We start from the raw sequence: 21987 nt of genomic DNA, 5'->3' as shown, positions 1-21987 counted from the left end.
ATTTGCCTGAGTGAAATTTTTTTCCCAGTTTTTGTTCATAATTTTTCCATTTTTCTTTTTTTCAACATACTATTTATACTTGATTCTTATAATGTTGGATGAGAAAAATGTGAAACAGGCCACTTTTAAGTAAGGTATGAAGTCTTATGACATATACAAAATAAATAAAACTCAAATCTTTACCAGATGCTTTATTCTGTTTTTTTTTTTCTTATGTAAGTGAGGGCATAAGTTCATCACACTGTAATAACGGAAGCTGAGGTCCTACTTCTGATTTTATCTCATACTTTTGTAATTTCTGTGGAACTGCCACAGAAAAATTCAAGTTGCATTTTCTGAGCACTGTTTTTGTTTTTCTGTTGAAGTGTGGGTGATATGGTTGCTGGGTGACACTGTGCAGATCTGAGCAAAGGTAAAACTTTGGTTTTTGTGAGTTTTACCAGAAGAGTCAGATGTTTGGTTCATGTAGTTTGTAGATTGAGTTTTGGGACATAAAGTTTGGAGATAGTTTAAAAAACTGTAAAATGTGTTTAGCCAGCAAACCCAACCTGTGAGAGGATCCAGGGAGAACACAAGCATGGGGCAAACCCCACACTGACTAGAGAAATCAAATCAGGAACCTTTGTGCTGTGAGGCAACAGCGCTAACCACTACACCATCGTGCTTGATATGAATATGAGACACACACATAAACAGATGTGTCTTCTAATCTGCTCCTGTAATGAGGAATGGCTATTTATAGTTACCCTGAAACGAAGACGTGACTGTAAGAATGAGGCAGCACTTTTTTGATACCGAGCCTATCAGTTACAAATCCAAATGTCTGAGGCTTAGCGCCTGCCCTGCAGAGCCATCAGCACAAGATGTGCATGGCAACTGGAGTACTTTATTTTGTAGAGGACTGTTACAGATTTGTATGCGTTAATGAGTAGCCATTTTTATCAAGCGTGTTTTCGTCTCTGACGATCAGTGGAGTGGCGACGCAAACGAACACCATCAGCTGTAATTCCGCTGTGAGCCTGCAGAGGAAGAAAATACCCCGTTAAACACTCGGGCTGATGGTGGTAGAATGGATCGGCCGGAGGGACGCCTTGTTCTACTGTGATTGGCTGTTCCGTCGTATAACTGATGACGTTCCACTGAAGGCCGCAACAGTGTTGATGTTCACTGTAACATTGTAGCTTCAGGCGGTGTGCTGATGTAACCAATCAAACATTCGTGTGTGTGTGTGTGTGTGTGTGTGTGTGTGTGTGTGTGTGTGTGTGTGTGTGTGTGTGTGTGTGTGTGTGTGTGTGTGTGTGTGTGTGTGTGTGTGTGTGTTAATGTAACAAAGCATTGTTCTGGTCGGGTGGTGCGCTCAGGCTGTAATGCAGAAACCGTCTGTTGGAAAGAGGCAACAGTCACAGCTGGTTAGACACCCTGATCCAGGCTGTTTAATCTGAACAAAGGTTCAAAGTGTTTTTATTACTTTTTACTGTTTTATTTTCTAGTATAGTTAAACTATTCATTTAAATGACGCTTTAACTCCCTCCCCCAAAAAAGTGCTCACGTCAGAGGTGCTTCAGATGGCTGCTGAGAGGCGTAGAAACATCTGGAAAGAGTTTGAATGTACAGGTGAGCTCAGGTGTCAGACTGTGTATCCACTGAAACTGTGAACCTAGAAGAGTCACGGTTTTTGAGGCTCTTCTTTAGTCTTTCTAATAAACAATATGCGTATAAAGAAGCCTGTTTTGTTAGTGTACTGAGCATGCGCAGGCTGAAACAGTGCAGCTGTCTGTGTTTGACAAAAAAGAGTCACAGTCACATCACGTCTCCATAAACAAGATTCAAAAATAATCGTTAAACACCTCTGCATCATGTTCCAGTACTGTCCGACGGCCTCCAGTCTCACTTCTTCATGTTCCAATTATCAAAGACTTTCTTGTAATTTTTGAAGTGGTCTTGTTCCTCCAGGCTTTCTGATGGACCTTCTTTGGATGTTGGCTGCTTGTTCATTAATTTTCAGTCCAGTCCTTTTGCCTGACAATTTCAGAAAAATGTTTTTGTTTGTTAAAGTTTTCACTCCATTCCCTTCGGGATTCTTGAATGCTGAGCTATCATAAAAAAGACACTTAAGGGATGAACCAGTGCTGAGCCTATACATAACATACATGTTTTCTTTTAACACATTTGTTCCCATTAATTTTGCAAAACTAAAAAGTTGAACTATTAGAAATGGTCAGAGTGTAAGTGCCCGTGAAGAAGTTCTTCTTAAGTAAGGGAAACAGAGAAAAGGCTGAGGTATGCCAAATCAAAGTTGTCATGTAGGAGGTCAGGAGAGGTCACGAGTTTCCTGGAAAACATTTAAAAAACTTAATTAATTTCAGCTTTGAATTGTGGGTATTAAATGTAAATTGATTCCAGAGGTTTACTTCACTAAACCCCTCAGCTGCTTCAGTTAAGTTGCCCCCTCCTCTTCTTACCCCCTGGTGTTAAGGGGCAGGTGGCGGAGAAGCTCCATCTAAGCAAAGCGGCTGACTGGCTGTGCTTCGTAGAATAAAATGTAGTAGAATGCCTTCATTGTCACTATACAGTTGTACAATGAGATACAGAGCATCTCCTACTCAGTGCAAACATGTGGGGTGGGGGGGAACAGTTCTTCAGCACTATATACATAAGAACAGTATTAACAGAGATAAAATATATAAAATGTACAAATATGCAAAAAGGTGTAAGAAAGTAAATATGTAATAAATAGTGTTATGTATATACAGTTGGGTTATTGCACATAGAATAGGGTATTCATGACTGCGTATTTACGATCAACACTCAAACCCCAAGATTTTGCCAACTTTGTCCTAAAACTAAGTTTTAAAAATATTTCCTCTCCTGGAAATCAAAATTCCGGCCTCCGTTTTCACTCCATTCCCTTCAGGATTCTTGAATGTTGTTTCTCTCTCAGGTTTCGCTTCTTACATGATCACCGTATTCGTTATGACGACACGCCATGTCACAGCGGACACGCCCCGCTCAGCGTCCCTCCAGCTGATGCAACCTAGCCGAGAGTGAAACGCAGTAAGGAGCCTCAGAGCGCCTGCGTCGAAGGGTGAAGGCAGAGACGCCAGTAATACCAGAAACAAGAACGTCTACAAAATAAAGGCACCATTCGACCGAGTGACCCACTTTCCCAATCTGCATCAAATTTCAGCTGCTAAATGATCCGTCATCGACCACTGGTGATATTTTATCAGGCATATGTATGTACTGTGTGGGATGTAAAACTATAATAAACACCCATCAAACCATTGCAAATCAAAATACCTGTAATTACAAACGAAGGTTTATTTCGAAAACAAATTATCAAGAAGACACCCATTCAGACAGATGAACAACATTAAAAACGATTTATTTATTTATTTGTTTTTTCTATTATTGATAAACCTAACGCGGATTAGACAGAAAGGCAAAACAACACGTCATGTAACCGAGTCATTAGTTAAAGCCAATTAGCAGTCTCTATCCCCGGTTAATCTTTTAAAACTGTGTCCAAACAATCAAACTGATTCGTTAGCTTCTCCTGATTACTGCTCAGAGACTAATCACTTGTTTACATCACCTTTAACTTGATCCGATCTGCTGTTTCCTTGTAAAGATAAACGGTAATGTGCTTAAGTAAAACGCAATGAAACACTAAAACTAGACTTTTGAAAAAAGATCTAAAGGAAAGTACTGTTAGACACAAAAATCACTCTAAAACGAGAATAAACAGGAAATGTTTCCAGTTTTAGTCTTTGCCGGTGTTAAAAACAGAATGGCCTAACATGATACGCAATGCTGTGTTTGTGTTGTAAACCGATTCTGGGCGTTTTAAAGTTTGCCTCAAATACCTGCTTCCTACTGTTAGAATAAAATATAATAATAACTGATAGTCAGATTCATCAAAACCAAACTGAAAACTCTACACCTGAACAGAATGAAATAAAACACAATAATAAAATAAAAAATATAAAAAATAACTTTGCCTGTTTAGGTAAATTTTGCACAATATCCTGTGGTCGAAAAGTAAAGGCCTCCGAAGACATTTAACTATAGATTAAAATCCTCCTTGTTAATAAGAAATTGAGAGAAACCGTAAGCGGAAGCGAGGGACTCTTACTTTGAAGTCTCGGACGGAAGTAGCCCGTGTTTACAGTGAGTAACCTGACGCCTTTGAGGGGTTTAGGATTTTACTGTGTCGTCGAGTCAGATGAACAACAATAAAAAGCCGAATCGTTTCGCTCAGCACTTAGATTGAAGATGGAGAAGAAGGAGGGGGTCGTTGCGGTCAAACGGTAAGACTTATCGATTTACAGTTACTCGGGTGAAGGCTTCGGTATGTTTATCTGTATTTTTTCGCTTTTAACTTTGAGTGTCCGGGAGCCATTAAAGCAGCAGCGGGCGGTGGAAACGACGGCGGCTTAGCTCGCACGGCTACAGGCTGTGTGGCTAGCTCTCTGTCGGCCTGTTTATATTCAAGGAACATTATTTTTAAATTATTATTTAAATAAAAAAAAATCTTCTGTTTTTCCCCCCCCTACACAGCTCAGTGCTGCCTTTTCCATGCGTTCAACACAGCCTTTTAATTTGAAATCCTATTTGAATTGCGCGTGCTGAGCAGGCATATGTCCTTAAAAAAATAGACATAATTAATATTACAGCATGTTTACAAGCCTGTGAATTAGATAAATATGCATGAAATGTGATATCTGCCGTACACCTGTATTACTCAGTCTGGTCTTGTGTTGTTGTTGCAGAGCACAGCCGCCGCCTTTGTTCACGCCATGTTGCTCTGCTTCATGGATGTCCCGCATCCCAGTTATGGATTTTTCTTTTCTTTTTTATTGCAGGCAGACATAACAGACAGAGATGGCTGCGGAGAGATAATATTAACGTGTTCGCGGGGTTTCTCGGGACTTTGCGTCTTATTGTAGTAGATTGTTTAAAAAAGAAAAAGAGGAAGCTTTGGTGGAAAGTGGAAGACAGTCTGGGGACATTTAGTGACACCTCAAAGAAAGGAACGGTGTGTTCTCCGAAGGCTTTAGAGCAGAGCCTGAGTACACCTTTGGTTCACATTGTTTTATATGAGATATTTGTATTTATCAGAGAGCATGGCTGCCATAGAGGGCATATTTTCATGTTATAAGAGACACACTTATGTGTTCTGGAGTAAGTGGCAGATAATTTATGGAGGATTTCTAGTCATGTCTCTTTTTTGTGTTTGTTTTTTTGTAATGCTTTGAGGTTCTTTTCAAATCCCGCTGGTGTCAGGGCAAGGCTTTAGGGTTTAATATTAACACTAAAACTGGAAGTATAGTCTTTCCTGTCAGAGCATGGGGGGGTGGTAACATAAGATAAGATAAGATAAGATAAGATAGAACTTTATTAATCCCTCGGGTGGGTTCCTCTGGGAAATTCGACTTCCAAAAAAAGCACAGCAACGACCGAAGTTACAGTTACATGTGGGACAGAGTGGACAGCCACAGCAGGAGCTGTGACCTCCGCCTAGGAGGAAACCTGAAGCCCACCAGAACAGTGTGCTCAACCAAAAGGTGTCATGTGTTAGTACATTTATTCATATTTGTAGGTGACTCACAAGGATGAACTCTCGGTCACATTATTGATTAGTCTGTTAAAATTAGTTTGATAAAGCCCATAAAGTTGCTGGTGTCAGCTTTGATGTGTCTCATAAAAATGTGGATTGGAAAATTAGGAATATGAAGAAATGGTCTTGGACTTTAACCGCCGTTATGTGTTTGGTCCAGTCTGTGTATTTGTTCAGAAAGTTGAAGCTAGATTGTTGGGAAATTTGTTCGCGCACACTCGGCTTGTTTCCATAAATTTCTGCATCCAAGTCCAAGAAGTTTTTGGAAGGACTCTTTACTAATGTCTGATGTAGATGTTTCACATGCTATAAATTGTTTTGATGTTCTAAAGATAATCTCACAAATTAATCTGAATCTGCACACTCAGATTGTGGAGGGTGTGTGTTTGTTGGCCTTGGAGGAAGTATGTGTTCTTGGATTGCTCCTGGTACTTAATGTGTCCTAGTTCTGTTTGTGAGTTTTGTGGTCACCTGAAAAGAAGTGTCTCTGATTGGGACTAACTGATTTAAAAAGACTTGACATAAGCACATAATGTTGAAATTACATTATTCTTGAGATAAATCAGGATTTTCATCGTCTGTACTAACAGATCGGCAAGTTATTCTGAGACTGTTTTATTGGCGCGTTAGCTGAGTTTGACAGTTCTGCTTTAAAGAAAAGTTGGTTTAATGCCAAAGCAACCTGTGAGAGTAGGAAAAAGAACAGTTGTTCAAATGTGACCACAGTAGGCCAAAGGTGTGCGTCTGCCATGACAGTCTCCAGGCTGCCAAAAACAACCCTTCCCTGTTTCAGCAGTCTTGGACATTGTGTACTGAGCCAAACAAAGCTGAGCTCACTTTGTTGTTTATAGTTTAGTGCGCATGTCAGTAAGGATATGAGATGTCTGGTGTTTGTATGTGTGTACCAAGTTTACATATCCTTGTGGGGACCAACAATAATGCCCGTCCCCATGAGTTTGAAGGCATTTTTAAGACTCTAAATGTGGTTTTAGTGTCAGGGTTACTATTAGGCATTCAGTTTTGATGGTTAGGGTTAGCAGCTAGGGGAAGCATTATGTCAATTAGATGTCCCCACTAAGATGTAAAAACACGACTGTGTGGGGAGTGGGCTGGCAGGATATGTGTGATTATTTACGAAGGGGGTCCCGGAGTCTTTGTCCTGGACTTCCTCATGTTTTCCTTCACTCTCTCCCGTCCTCATCGCTGCATTTGTTCCTTTTGCTTTAAAGTCTCGTGACCTGCTGCTGAGTGTTCGTGTGTCTGTGTGTGTGTGTGTGTGTGTGCGCGCGCGCTCCCTCCCCCGTCTACACATGCCACGAGAGGACATTGTGTTCTAAGCGTAAGTGGCAGTCCAACTGGTTATTGCTTACCTCATGTTTCATAGACGCTCCATCTGTGTAGATTATAGGTAGGTGTGTGTGTGTGTGTGTGTGTGTGTGTTTTAGAGGAAGGCGCAGTCATGTGTGACGGCTCAGTAACCGCAGTTTGTACTCCAGAACACACACAGAAGACAGTGTTTGGTGCAGAGCTCTATTCAGGGCTTTGTACACCTCGTCCCAACACATGCACGCACACACATGCACACTTGTATTGAGCAATAAGTCGACAAAGAGCAGCGCTGCTCTCTGACCAAGGACACGGAGCTCGCTGAGGCTCCTCCCGCTGGCAGGCTGCTGGGTGCTGTGTGTTGACAGCCTGTGATAAACAGCTGTAACGCGGCTGCAGTACCTGACTGACTCGTCCAGGTGTAATTACATCGGCTCCTTTTAATGTGTCAAAATCCATCAACATAGTGTTAGTACTTTGTGTGTGGCTCTGTGGTGTAGTGGTTTACACATTCGCCTAACAAGTGAAAGGTTCCTGGTTTGATTCCAGAAGCTCCATGAAGACTTTAATTGTTCTGTTATAAAACAATGAAGAATGACAGACAAACTTTTATTGTGTTTTTTATTATAAGGACATATTTTAAAACCTTTAATATTAATGTTAGGCTGGTGGAGGGGTGATGGAGTAATCAGCCAGGAGGGTTATTCGCGTCCACCTCTTGTGTTTTACAGGTTTGTCTTTAGACTCTAAAAAGTTCCTGGTTTGGTTTAGAAAACGCGGGCTGGTTTCATCAAGACCTCTCAGCAGTAGCCATGCATGCTTAACACTGACAGGTTTGGCGTGACGGACGTGTTTTGCTTTTCCCATATCCTCATGTATCACCCACCGCCATCGAAGGACGTTCTTTGTGTGAATGTGACACCTTATCAAAGCAGCATTATTTTAGGGAAATGGCCTTGAAATTGAGCCTAATCATGTCAGCGCTGTTTTTCATGGGATTTCCTCTTATTTGCACGATTGTTTAATTTGTGCACAGAGAATAAATATCTGTGAGACGATGTAGGACCAGAAAGCCGTTTTCACTCACAAACTTTGGAGAGTTTCAGGATAAGTAGGTCAGGATGTTTTCTGTAGTTGGCTTTGTTTATATTGCATGAAGCACACAGGAGGAAGCCGTCTGCTTCAGACATGTTAAAACCGCTGGAAGTGCTCCAGAGGGAGTTGTCTGGATCGAGCTTCCAGGACGCTCTTTCACTACCGGTAAATGCACCGGTAGAGCTATTACTCGAACTGCTCTCACAGTCTGACAGTCTGAGTTTTTTATGAGGGAGCTGGCAGGTTCAAAACATTTTAAAGTGACTACGTCAGACATTTTTCTCACACACCTCTGTCAGGTGATGTCTAGAAGAGTTCAAGGATGCTGCGCATGTGTGGAAATGTCTTTCCACCTCCGTCTAACGGCAAAACGTGAAACGCTGTCATGTGTGAGGACACGAATTTGGCAGTTTTCCAGTACAGGGAGGAGGAATTTGACATTTAAGGAGGAAGCTTTGAGGGAACTAGGAATGCCATCATACCTGAAATTGAGTAGATGATATCAGAGCCAGTAGATTTACACAATCTGCAATACCAAAACAAAATTATGTAATGCACTTAAACATAAACATGTAGGTGTTCCCCGTCACTTCCTGAAAAGCTGCAGGTTCAGTACCTACACCACCTACAGCAGCTGAGGTCATGAAAAAACCAACTACTGGGGCGTTTTTGGAGTTTTGGTATCAAAAGGTATCCTGAGTTTCGGTTCTGGCAACTTCCTGGCGGAAACCAAGAGAACTGAACTTCTGTTTTCCAAATCTTAACCAAGTCATTCTGGCTGTTGGAAGGTCAGGGTGTGTGAAAGTAAAATGAAAGAAAATGTAAAAGTGTTCAGTCACGTGTGCAGCTCGAGCGGTGGTGTTCATCCAAAAAATGTGGACTTTCTACCCTTTAAACCTGGAAAAGTTTCCACCTGTGCTTGTGGACATGAGTCAATAAATCTGATGAAAATTTGTGTTTGTGTAAACAGCAAAGGAGGGGAAATCTGTACCCGAGAACACGGATCGATAGATTAAATATTGGGAGTATTTAACAAACAGCTGTAATCTGTGTTATAGAGGTGAAAAATTTAAGCGTGTTTAGCTGAAGTTGTTTCCCTTCTGTTGTCTTCGGGGGAGGGAAATTAGGCTTAAACCCTAAAGCAAGTCAGCTGAGGGGAAGCACTGAAGTTGTTGGAGACTCATGAAGCTGTAGTAAATTACATGGGGTGTTTGTCTTGTTTGTGTAAGATAAAAAAAACCTGAGAGGAAATAAGTATCCAGTCCACAAGATAAAATCCCTTAAAGGTGCTTCGGGGCTCTGCGAGCAACAGCAGTGATGCTAACGCAAGTATCAAGCTAATATTGGCGACAACAACAGTTGTCTGTAGTTCTGTAAGTGGCGGAAGGACTGCAAGCAGCAGTGTTAACAACACAAAAAGGAGCTAAAACTTGAGTTTTAATCAAAACAGTTGAATGTAACAGCACAACAGAAGGACACGTTGTGTCCTCACCCGTGTGCAGCTCTGTTTTTAGTTTGTGATAAAACTGTGACACGGTTTCATGTGTCCACATGCTTACCAAGGTCATTGGTAAGCATGACAAATATTTTAAGATATTAAAGAAAACCAGGGCAGAAGAAGCTCTCACAAACACACCCCACATTAATCCCATGACCCCTTGAAGGGTCTGTGACCTCCCTGCTGGGAAGGGCTGCCTTTCAAAGGCAAAAAGAGGAATGCATTCCTCGCAAACCCCCTGAAGGGGTTTGTCCGCCCCTGGCGTCACTGAGCTGCGCTTTGGGAATTCACGTCTTGCTATTTTGTTGCTGCGAGTTTGAGTGTGAGTCGTCTAATTGTCAGCTTCCAGCGCAGCGGTTTGAAGTGGGTTTGTCAGCTTGTTTTTCTTGCACAGACGCAGCACAAAGAGACAAAACGAGCTGCGCCATTATCTCTACTGAACGGTTGCTGAGTGTTTGAGGGTGACGTAGGCTGGTGTGAAACTTTGACCATATCTGTGGCTGTCCAGCTGCACTTCACCTCCTCAAACACAGAAATGCGTTTGACTTGGGATGGCGTGCCAGAGGCTGCATGAAATATATCTGCAGTGTTGTGACCCTCGCAGTGTTTATGTACCCAAAAGATGTTGAGTGACGTTAAGCTGACATGCTAAACCGAGAGGTTTTTTTTGTCTTTCTGCAAGCAGCATACCAGAGTTTCCTGTCTTTGGTAAAGTCAGTTCCTTACACACCAAAAAAAAAAGTTCATGACCCTGAGCTGTGGAAAATTACAAGTTTTTTTTTTTTTTTTTTTGTTTGTTTCTTTTTTGGCCACCTTGTAGACAAAACGATTGAATAAAAATGATAAGTAAAAGTGTTGCAGACACCTCTGCAGGAAGAGAGCTGCAGCAAAGATGTTGCTGAATTGGAGGAAAACGTCTTGTTTATTTAATTTTTGGGTGTGCTTTTGAGCTAAATTGAGCTGAACCCCAGAGGTAAACAAACCAAATCCCTGTGCAGTGTACGGTACACTCAGTATTTCAGGCTGTGCTTTCGTTCATGCTGTGAACGTGACTCTGTTTCACTTCTTTGCACGAAGATTCAGCAAAGAAACAAAGGGCTGTTCTTTCAGAGGGGGGTGAGGGGGGAGACTCTGAAAGTGTGTGTGGCTGTGTTTGTTTGCTGTCTGTTGAATAAAAGCCATCACGTGGATGCGGATGGTGTAATAAATTTGTACTCTTGTTCTATTGCCCCGTAATAAAGAGATTTGTGGTATTATGTGCTGATGCAACAGCAGCAAAAACAAAGATGTTCTTTAATCTGAGCTCAGATATTCACACGGGTTCCAGGTGGATTAGGTCCTGATACAAACAGTGTGGGTGTGCCCGAGTGTCCCGCTGGAACATTATGTGCTACTGTCTGAATAAAGGACAGACAGTTTTGTGTTCACTTTCAAATCAAAGCAGGGAGGAGGTTTTCAGGTCAGGCAGTGAATGTAGAAGATATCCTTGCACTCACAGACCCACTTTATTTCATTTCTTTTGACTCAGTGTTGTTGTTGTTATTGTTATTATTCATTGATCACCTTCATTTGATTTTGTTTCACTCCATATTCCTCCAGTGGATGTTAAGCAGCAGTATTAGGTGAGGTCTGATCTGTTGTCTCGGCAGGTTTTGTTTGTTTTGTTTTGTTTTTGCTGCTGAAAACAGAAAAAATAAACACAAAGACTAAAACAATACTGGCAAAGTCGTAATTTTAAACAGCAGCATCGGCCCAGAATTTCACATTCGAAGTCTGCTTGTTTTAGAGGATGTGGAGGCCCCTGTAAGGAATAACCCACAATGTGAAGAGTTGTGCAACATTTCTGTCAGCGTGATTAAACACGTATTACCATAGTGTGTGTGATGATGCTGACCGTGTGTGTGCGCGCGCTGTGTAAAGGCGTCTGTCAGCTGCAGAAGTTATTTTTGAAGCCGTGCTCAGCTGGTGTCCTGTGTTGTGTTCTTTTTGTTCTGCGGTTTGATCATTCATTGGCCTGAGTCAGCACACTGAAAGAGGTCACTTTGTTTTAGGTAGTTATTAAAGCCTGTAGCTTTTATTATGGAGGACCCAATGTGCCAAAATAAGTAAATAAATAAAGAAACAACTTTATTAGTTTTTAATTTATGTGTCAACAGTGCACGTGTAATGGAATGTTGACATATGTGTTTAAATAATTAGGCCTTGTATTGAATGCCATTCTTTGTTCATTCATGATTAAAAAGCACCACCAAATAAATACTTAAAGCGCGCAGTCCCGCTGTGTGTTCTCGTCAGCTAAATTCTTTATCATTATGTTTTTTTTCTTCTGCGACGTCCGTGTGATCCCACACAGACAAAGACACCCTTCAGATGCCTGCTCGCTGTTTGCTTTTTCCAAAAGTGTTTTACTGTTTTTCAATAATTTAATATTTGTTGTACAAGAAAACCACCTGTAAATCTCTCCCTATTAAAGTGAACTGCAGAGCCAGACAGGACTAATAGACCCACAACTTGAAAACTAGAAAAATCCTGTTTTTCCTAATGGAAGATCAATACACTGTGTGCAGTATTTCAAAATAAAAGCCCTTAGCTAGGCTAGCTATAGGAATTTTCCAGCATGCTTTACAGTGCAAGTTTTTCAAAATAACTTTTTATAGTATAAACATTAACTGCTGACTCCATTCAGCTTTTTCAGGCAACCTGTTTACCTGCAACTTCTTACACATTGAGAAGCAACCATCACACAGCAGTCGCCCCACAAATTGCATTTTCTAATCTATTTCTAATTTACTTTTATATTGTTTTATATTTATTCAGAACTAAATGTATCAATAAGTGAACATTTAGAAATCCATCATTTTCTTAACAACTTATCCAAATCATGATCATGAGGGGCCGCCACTATAAATATTCTCTTTAATTTTTCTTAGTTAGGGTCCTCCACAGCAGTGAAAGAGTGTGTTAGGTGACACTGTGTGGCCTCAACATGATTGCATATCCACCCACAGCTGCAAAACGCAGTGAATGGAAGAGAAGTGAAACCTGGCTTTTGTCCTGTCAGCACATGTTTTTTGATCTCGGCCTGAGCGGTGCAGAGCGAGCTGACGGATGGATGAAGACAGAGCGAAGAAAAGACGAGCGGGGGAGGGAGCCCTGTAGATCTGGACGTTTTCCTGGCTGCTGAGATAAAAAAAACATTTTGTTCCCTTCAGTTTTTGGGTGCTTCTCCCTATTTTTGCTCTCTTCTGTTCCCACTTTGGAGTGTTTATAGAGCTGAAACTTGTGGGCACGATCACAAAGTAAAGACATGAAGGCGTTTATGTCTCGTTGCCTTTAAAGTGGGATTAACCCTCTAATTAAACGCCTTCTCTTTACAGAATCTGTACATGCATCTGTGATTAGTGCGTTATATATTTGATGGTTGGGTTGTTTTGCATTAAAAGCATCTGGTCCCGAACTGCTCCTCAAGTGTGTTTCAAAATCCAGAAGACTGGAAGTTGCAGTTTGAGTTTATTAGGGCACCGAGTGTTGCTCATAAAATTCCCAGCCTGACTCGCAGGTCACTGCTGGAGGCTTTAAAACTGCACAGCTGCAGCACTGAAGGGCTTTTAGGGCTTTATTGGGGCCGTTCAGAGTTTTCTAGATGCATGCCTCTTTTAAAAATAATCTTGAACTGGCTCAGTGCAGGTATTTGATGATGTATTTTAAATTAAAAATTAACAGCCAAGAGGATTTTATATAAAGCTATCTGCAACTGAGTGTATAGAGCTTTGGCGCTCACAGAGATTCCTCGTACAAACTCTGAGGTCATCATTTGAAGCTTTAGCCATGTTTGTTACGACCTTCTTCCTTGTAGTTCTGTGTTAACAATAAGAAGCGTTGTCAGCAGAGGAAAGGAGGAACACATGGTGGGGCTGGAGTGGGGAAGGAAAGTTGGTTACAAGTGAATTGTTGATTCTGGGCTCCACACAGAGGTCTTATTTTTTTTCTTTTAGTCCCACTTCAGCTCCCCCGTTCCTCCCCCACTGCCCCACATTCCTTCTCTGCTCTAATCATCTTTTCCCTCTCCTCGTCCATTCTTCTTTATTTATTTCTGTCACATAATGATTATCCTCCCTTCCTCCTTCACAGCTTCTTCTTTCCACATTAGTCTTCTGCTCCTTTTTTAAAATTTTCACCTCCTGATCATCTTCCTCTTCTCCTTCCTCCAGGACCAGCACAGAACAGAGAAAACTGCGCTCTCGTGATGCAGCCAGATGCAGGCGGAGTCAGGAGACCGAGGTCTTTTATGAACTTGCCCACACTCTGCCGCTCCCACGCCGAGTGTCCACCCACCTGGACAAAGCCGCCATCATGAGAGTGACCCTCAGCTTCCTGCGAATGCACCACCTGCTTCGATCAGGTAAGAAGCACAGAGTCATGTGACAGTATGTCCCAACAGGGCCTGAAAATCCTTTCTGGATCAATAAGCATTGCCTGATTAAAAATTATTAAACGTTTTGTGTTAAATTCAGGCTAAGACGCTATAACCAAAGCTCATGCATGGCAGGATTTGCGTTGGTGCAAATGTGCTGCTGTGCACAACAGTGACAAAGCAGGTGTTTTCACACATTCTCTGCAGCCCCGAGCCCTGAAAACAGCTTAGGATGCAGTGCACTTAAATGTCACCTGGTCTGAATCGCGTGCCCCAGAGGATAAATAGTCATTTCACCATCAGCAGATCCGGTTTTTGGTTCGACAATATAAACTACAAAACAGTTAAGCTCCATCTATACTGCTTTTTTAGTGCTAATAAGCAAACATTGCTGAAGCAGTGCGGTCGAATTTGTAAATATTTGACCTGCTTAACAGCAGGATGTTAGCATACTGAGCACAGCTGCAGACTCGGTTTGGTTCTTTTGGTTTTGTTTTTCTGCACATGCTTTAATTTCATGACCTGCATGCTTCTTTTTTCTGTTTTCTAATGGCAGAAAGCATAAAGACTGGTTTAACTCAGGTAAATAATGCAACTTCTGAGTTCCACGGGACGAGTTAAGAATGAGGAAAGACGTGAAGGTTATGCTTTTATGACTACAGTCAAATATGAGGCTTGATTGTGGCTCAAGTGGTTGTTGTTGCAGGTGAGTCAGGTTTGGATAAAATGTTCCAAGTGGTGAAGTCCTTTAAAAACAGCAGTGTGAGTTCTAATCCTTTAAACGGCTTCTCGAGTGACAGTTTGAATGATGAACTCAGTCAGGCATGAACGCTGCGTGAATGTGAATACAGCTCTGGCATGTTGCGTGTTCAGTGTTACTACTTAACAAGATGAGTCGGCTCATTGCCTCAGGTGTGAGAGCAGAGTCATGAACTCCTCCTGACTGGTTTATTGATTGAGGTCAGAGGTGAGACATTCTCATAGCTGGATCGGATTTTTGAGGGGATTCAAATATGACGCGTACGTCAGGGTTTGAAAGTGTGTTCCTGGATTTACTGGAGGAAAAATCCTGCAGGAGTTGATGATGATCATTTCCAAAGAGGTCTGCATATCAAGGACCTTTAATTTGCGCTGTTGGTGTGAATGCCCACACCAGCAGAGCCATGGGGAGGAGATGCAGGCAGAAAGTTGGTGAACTGATAAGAGGCTTGCAGCTACAGCAGAGTACGTTTCTTTGAGCCAAATCTCAGAGAGCAGCTCACATCGCAGCAGAGGAAACGCCAAAGCAGGATTTGAAAATGTGGCTATGCTGACAGCTGTAATTACACATAAGAACGGGTTGGCTCCAGGAGTGACACAAATCACCATAAACACGGCAGAGTTTACAGGAAGAGATTACAACATGGTCTGCTTGGTGAAAATCCAGGAGGAGACTTTCAGGCAGTTAAAGACGTGCGAAGTCGAAAAGAGGTTTAACCTTAAAGACTTTGGGTTTAAGTAATCCTGCCTGATCGGCCTCTGGTAATAATAATAACCTTGTTGTTTTCTTCTGCAACAGATAAGAATCTGAAAGAAGAGCCTAAAGAGGTGGCGGAGGAGGTGAAGGTGGAGGAGGAGGAGAAGGATGAAGATCCGATGGATGCTTTCTATCCTCAGGCGCTGGCTGGCTTCATCATGGTGATGACTGAGGAGGGAGATATGATCTACCTGACAGAGAATGTCAACAAGCACATTGGCATCACACAGGTACACACACACACACACACACACACACACACACACACACACACACGCACACACTGTCTTGATGTTTTTAAATGGTAATCTTCTGCTTTGTGGGTGGCACAGAAATCTTAAGGCATTTGTTTTTGTGTGTCCAGGACATTTAATCCTGACATCTGTTGATTGATTTTTGTGTAACAAGCCAAGTACTGATTGTAGGTAGAGGCGAGGACGGATAACGTCGCCTTATGAGTCGTAGTTTGTGATAAAGAAACCAAAGTATTCGCTGCCAAAGCTTCACCACACTGACTCGTCCTTTGATAAATGGAGAAAGTGAGGACTGTGTGGATCCATGGCTGTAAAACCTCCTCTGTAACCATGGTGATATTATGATTTCTGTCGCTACGAGTTCTTGCTCGTAGGGGGCTTTCTCTGTGTTATTGTAGGGTTTTTAACTCGCTATATAAAGCGGCTCGAGGAGGCCGTTGTTGGGATTTTGCGGCGTATAAATAAAGTTGAAATGAAAAATTGATGCTGTAACTGTGGCTTTCAAAGCTTGTTGGCAACCTGTGTTCCTGCCTGCCCCGTCGGTTCTTCGGATCGTGTTGTCTAACGAAAACTCTGCCCATTTGCCGCGTATCCCCGGCCTCCTTCAGATACTTTTACACAATCTGTGCTGCATCTGGTTCGGTTCCAGCACTATTGAGAACGAGCCAAGCTCCTCTCCGGAGAGGTGTTTGGTTTCCAAGTCCCCTTTCAGCTCACTTGGCATCGTGTTAGCATTTGCCAAACTTCTCCTGACAGATGTCATGGCGGGGGCGGGGGACTCGTGATGTCCTCGGTCCAGCTGAAGCCAGTAGAGGGCTGGCTTTTCCACTTTTTTTTTTTTTCTTTCTTTTTTTAAAAATTTGAACAGTGGGTCACACCGCTGCTTAATTGTGCTTTGCTTCACATAAAAAAAGATTAATTTCCTTGTTATCCTTAAGAGTCATGCTCACATAATTGAGATCATCCATCAACTGCTCCAACACACCAGGCTCTTTATAGCAGAAGGATTTTATTTCAGGATGGATGCATGAATCTAATGACTGGAAACTTTTTATGTAGTTCGAGTATTGCTGTAATAACCTATAGTTTGCACACAAACAGTTTGGTTTGTTTATATCAAGGGTGTGAAGGTCACTTTAGTTAATGGACCAATAAAACAATTATGTGATAACCCACCTTTCTTTTAACATAGAAGTAAACAATCACGTATATTGAGAAACTGCTTAAAATATCCTGCATGAATTTTAAACAGACCGTCTTTATTACAGGTGCATCCAGGATCAGTGTAGCCGTGCAAAAGCACAAAGCAGAGCTTAACGCCTGTATCATATATCCAGATAAATATCTTTTAACTCTGATTAAAAGTGTTTTTAACATTTTGATACCTGTGCTGTTGACGCAATAAAAGTGCATCGTATGTAAAATTATTCGCTCCCCAATTTAAATTTCACATTTTGCAAAGTGAATTATTTACTCAGTTTGTTCTAATCAGCGAGGCTTCTTTTTCGAGAGGCCGGAGAGCTCTCGTAAACACATCGAGTAACAGGAGACCGCATAGCTTCTCCGAGGCTAAAAACATTCCCTCCACACCCTCCATGAGCGAGTCTCCGTTGGCTTAGGATCAGTTTGCCTTTTGATTTTTTTCCTCCTTGACGAAATTGAAATAATGTTTATCTGTAAATGTGACATAAAATCAGAGCAGGGTAACAGGCTGCACCTCTGGTAAAAATTCATGCAAATCCATCCGTGTCTCTGCGAGTAATCCTGCTGACAAACAGGACAAAACAAGCACTCGCTCCGCAATCACTTTATTTTACCATTTATGATTCCAACAATTGATTAAAAATGTATGAATATTTCTAAGTTTCCAGAAATGTGCCCTCCTGTGTGGTGATGCTTACTTTATGAAGACTCTTTGCTGGTTTAATGGCTGATTGGGCGCTGGAGAGACGTAACTGTGACGTTTAATTTTCCAGACTTTAGTCTTAAATCTTTTCCTTTCATTTCAACCGTGCTGGCTTCAGTTTCCCACTCAGCTGCCACTTCGTGTGACGGTCTTGTGATCCGTCAGCTTGGCATTCCGGTTATTTTCCAAGTCAGTTCTGGTTTTCCGTGCAGTGTGTAACATTAGGAAACCTTCTACACCAGAAAATAGATGTTGGTCTCCAAACATCCATTTTTGGCGGTGTTGGTCATTTGAAACACTTGACACATCACCCCAATCCCCATAAATACATATATAAACTTACTGGGTTTAGAAACTGGACTAAACTGAAGGCATTTCCTGTGTTGCATTTATTGTAGTTTATTTCTGTAGTTGCGCAGCAGCGTATTTGCTAAAGTGTCATTTTTATTTTGGTTAATTACAGCGTCTTGGTTTACTTTCAGTGAACTGTAATAATGTTGTTTCAGGGTGTGTAATTAAACCCCAGAGGTACTCGTTGGACGTGAGAACGCCATCATTATTGCTTATATTGTAGATGTGTTGTTTGTCATTCCTGACCTACATCAGTTTTTAGTACACTCAGCCCTTACGAGCTTTTCTTAGATAAGAGTTGTTTTCTTTTTTATTTCCTGTGAGCTGCCAGGATAGTGTGTCTATGAAAGCTGAGCAGGAAAAAGAATCTGTTCCTTAGATCTATTCTTAGCCCCGTTTGAGGAGGTTATAGCGAGTATTCACCGAGGTCCTGAGTGAAGCATGCTGTAACAGCGGTGGCGATTTAACCCGACCTCGTCAACTGTAATTACAGTCGCTGCTAAACACAAAGAAAAATTGATTCACCAGAGAAAATAAAGTACAGACAGACTTTTAACCAACACGTCAGGTTCAAAAACTACATGTTTGTGCTTTAACAAAAAAAAAAAAAAAATCAGGGGTAGCAGTTGATACTTGTGTTTGTCGGTGTGTGACTCAGCGGTTTTGTTGGTTTCTTATCGTCCACAGCTGGAGCTGCTGGGTCAGAGCATCTATGACTTTGTTCATCCCTGCGATCAAGAGGAGCTCAGAGACCTGCTGACTCCACGTCCAGGTAAACACGCAGAGCCGGGGATCAGGAGCCCACTGACACCTTTATTTTGGAGTTCGGTCATGTGACAAGAAGACAAGCATCTTCTTAATTTGATCTCCAGAATTTAATTACAGGTCAGATTGATTGTAACGAGTTAATTTAGTGCGTGTTGTCGTATTAGTTCTGTTTGTTTGTGGTCACAAAGACTCAGCAAAGCCCGTCTGTGTGCTTTCTGAGCTCAGCCGTTCTTTGAATTTTTAAAATGTTTTTGGTACCTGACAAACTTCTGTGAATTACCCACGTTAACAGTGTCGTGTTGCTTTCAGGTCTGAGTAAGAAGGCACGGACAGAACAGACGAGCGAGAGGAACTTCTTTATGCGAATGAAGAGCACACTGACCACCAGGGGGCGCACCGTCAACATCAAATCTGCCACCTGGAAGGTTTGTATTACACACAGCTGTTCATAGATAGATATAGAGATAGATATGCTCACTCACCTCTGACTAACCTCGGACTAGCCTTAACATTAAAACTATAGCCTGTATATAAAAGATGGACACAGCTACCATGCTGTCATCTATTAGTTTTTATTTAGAAGCCTCAATATTAAAGTTTTGGCTGGATCCATGTTGCATTTTGATCCAGAAGTAGTTGTAAACAGTGCAAATGCTTAGAATAGTAGGCTGCATTCATAAACTGTAGGACTGCAGCTACTAGCTAACTACTGCTCAGCAACAGAGTAATAATATACTAGAATACACCAACTTGCTGAACATGCAAGAGTGTCAAAGTGCAGTTTGCAGTGCTGTAAAGAAATGTTCTCTGTTTTATTCATACCGCCAGGTCCAGCTGGAGCATGTCTTTAACCCTTAAAGTGGACGTATTCACCGCTTCCTTATTTATTCCTATGTAAATATATACTTTCACAAGTGAAAGCTGAACTTCTGGCTCATGCACTTGATTGGCTGCAGGCCTCTTCTAAATGACAAGTGTTCCTGCTCAGGAAAAACAAATAAATCACAGCCTTGGGGCTCGAGCAGGAACAGAAGATTGCTTGTACTCTCCCCAACACATTCTTACTGTTTGCAAAAAAAAAAAAATTGGGAGGTGCACGACGAGCCCAAACGACAGCAGTGCACATTTACTTTTGGCTGGTGTATAAACTACCTTCAATAAGGACGTCTCGAGCTCACACCTCTGGCTTTGAGCACATAAGCTTCACCCACCTTTACCCAGGTCTTCGGTTTATGATGGGCAGCCAACCACAAGAAAGGAAGAGGAGTTAAAATAATAAATTGTCAGCTGGAACGAGCAGAATGCGTCCCCTTTAAACAGGCCTTAGAAGGTGTGTCACAAAGTGAGGGACGGCTAGTTCTGAAGCTATAATTGGTCCTCATAAAAATAGGCACAACAGACACACATGCAGCTAAAGTCCAGTCTGAAAGAGATATGGTCAAATTAACGCTGGCAGCCGGCCTTCACGCTGTAAACGGTACACCTACTAGTTCAAACACACACACACTACTTTCAATTCATGCGCTCACGTGTACTTGCTGCACAGTGGCACGTGATCTGATGTTACCATTCCTGTCTAAAGTGCTGCACTTACATTTTAAAACCTCTGGAAGAGTCAGAGGGTTTCCAGCACTGACGTGTCTTGGCTCCAGCGCCACAGAGCAGGGACTCTTTTAAAACCTCTTCTGAGCATTTAAGGGATTACAGCTCAAATTTGAGGTTTTATTCTTTCTGAATTTAACATTGGCAAAAGCAGAGCAACACAAACTGAATACTTTTCATTAAAAGGAGCTCACTACAGCTAAGCAGCATGAAATTGAGCAAAAATAAAAGTTTATTTCGGTTGTTTGAAGCGTGCTTGGTTGATGAACTCTGCTTTAAATTCCTCGCCCTCTTTCTCCAGGTCCTCCACTGCACAGGCCACATTCGTCCCTTTGGCAGCGGCTCTGCGTCGCCCCCTGCAGGCAGAGTCATGACCCTGCTGTGTGAGCCCATCCCACACCCATCCAGCGTGGAGTTCCCTCTGGATACTTGCACCTTCCTCACCCGTCACAGCATGGACCTGCGCTTCACCCACTGCGAGGGCAGGTGAGACGGAAAAATGTAACCGATCTCGACCTTTGACCTTCCCCCCCCCCCCCCCGTGGATGGGAAGCAGGAGGAATACCATTCCACTGTAGCGCGAAAGAAAGGGGGAAAGAAACCTCTGAACTCCTGGTTTTCTTTTCTCACGCTGTTTCCAGGGTTGCAGAGCTGGTGGGATACAAACCTGATGATTTGATTGGACGCTCAGGCTTCGAGTTTCTTCACGCACTCGACTCAGATCACATCAACAAGAGCCTGCACACATGTGAGTGTCAGTGTGTGTCTGCGTGTTACAACAGTGTAATATTTTCAATCATTTTCACCGCTTACCTGGGTCTAAACTGCTTTCATATACGGACGGGTGACGAATTAAAGAAAAATCCAGCATAAAACTCTCAGCAGGGTATTTGGCTCTCAGCTGTCGTCAGAACACCTTCAGTGCATTTTGGCCTTTAAAACAAAGTCTGAAAATTTGAGAGAGCACACGGGGACAAAAGAAATTCTCTCATTTGGCGTCTAGATGATGAAGGCAGAGAAAGAGAGGGGTGTCCAACATGAATGTCCAAAACTGGTTTTTCCTTCTAATTTTGAACATATTTATGCCTAAATATTTGCTCCTCATTTCTGATTACTACTAATATACTAAGGAACCAATGTCTGAATTAAGTTCCATTAAACGTATTTCACCCTCAAAGTGCCTGCTTGAGAAGAAAAGTTGGCTTTGATCCACCTGAGCTCATAAAACTAGTTTAAGGGTGTTTCTTCAATATGTCATCAGTCCATCGCTTGTATTTGAGGCACAGGTTTTACTACATTGCAGCTGTTATTAAAAGCTGTGTTTCAACCAGGAGCTCCCAGAATTTGTGTTTTAATGAAGTGAAAATGTGCTCTGGCACTTCATCATCATCCTCTTTCTCTTCTGTCCACACTGCGCAGTGCTCTCCAAAGGTCAGGTTAGCACCAGCCAGTACCGTTTCCTGGCAAACAACGGTGGCTACGTGTGGGCGGAGACTCAGGCCACGGTGTTGTACAACAGTAAAACGTCCCAGCCGGATGCCATCGTCTGCCTCAACTTCATCCTCAGGTACTTTAAAAAGCAGCAAAGTTGTCTCGCAAACTGCAACATGAGCGAGGATGGTGCGCCCATTTACTGT

General features: G+C 42.2%; 1 protein-coding gene and 1 long non-coding RNA gene across 5 annotated transcripts in view; one reads left to right on the top strand and one right to left on the bottom strand.

Annotated features, from left to right (window-relative positions):
• Positions 1-4150: 4150 nt before the first annotated feature.
• hif1al (hypoxia inducible factor 1 subunit alpha, like) overlaps positions 4151-21987 on the top strand; it is a 21858-nt gene continuing 4021 nt past the window's right edge. For all 3 annotated transcript variants that reach the window (XM_086262362.1, XM_086262361.1, XM_086262360.1), the window contains exons 1-8: positions 4151-4310; positions 13751-13941; positions 15512-15699; positions 18668-18752; positions 19058-19173; positions 20652-20836; positions 20992-21098; positions 21770-21917. In XM_086262362.1, coding sequence (XP_086118488.1) covers positions 4276-4310; positions 13751-13941; positions 15512-15699; positions 18668-18752; positions 19058-19173; positions 20652-20836; positions 20992-21098; positions 21770-21917 — 1055 coding nt within the window. In that variant the 5' untranslated portion in view covers positions 4151-4275. The remainder of the gene's footprint in view (positions 4311-13750; positions 13942-15511; positions 15700-18667; positions 18753-19057; positions 19174-20651; positions 20837-20991; positions 21099-21769; positions 21918-21987) is intronic.
• LOC147315117 (uncharacterized) overlaps positions 18714-21987 on the bottom strand; it is a 17183-nt gene continuing 13909 nt past the window's right edge. The window contains exon 5 of one of the 2 annotated variants that reach the window (XR_015124749.1): positions 18714-21297. This is a non-coding gene — a long non-coding RNA (uncharacterized LOC147315117). The remainder of the gene's footprint in view (positions 21298-21987) is intronic. The other variant, XR_015124750.1, reaches the window with a different exon arrangement.

This window comes from Aulonocara sp. 'chitande type north' Nkhata Bay, linkage group LG14, assembly GCF_057382095.1.
Source record: "Aulonocara sp. 'chitande type north' Nkhata Bay isolate Kocher_YH1m ecotype deep benthic linkage group LG14, A_spYH_male_GT1.1, whole genome shotgun sequence".
In the NCBI taxonomy this organism is placed as follows: Eukaryota; Metazoa; Chordata; class Actinopteri; order Cichliformes; family Cichlidae; genus Aulonocara; species Aulonocara sp. 'chitande type north' Nkhata Bay.
This window is presented reverse-complemented; position numbering and strand designations above follow the sequence as displayed.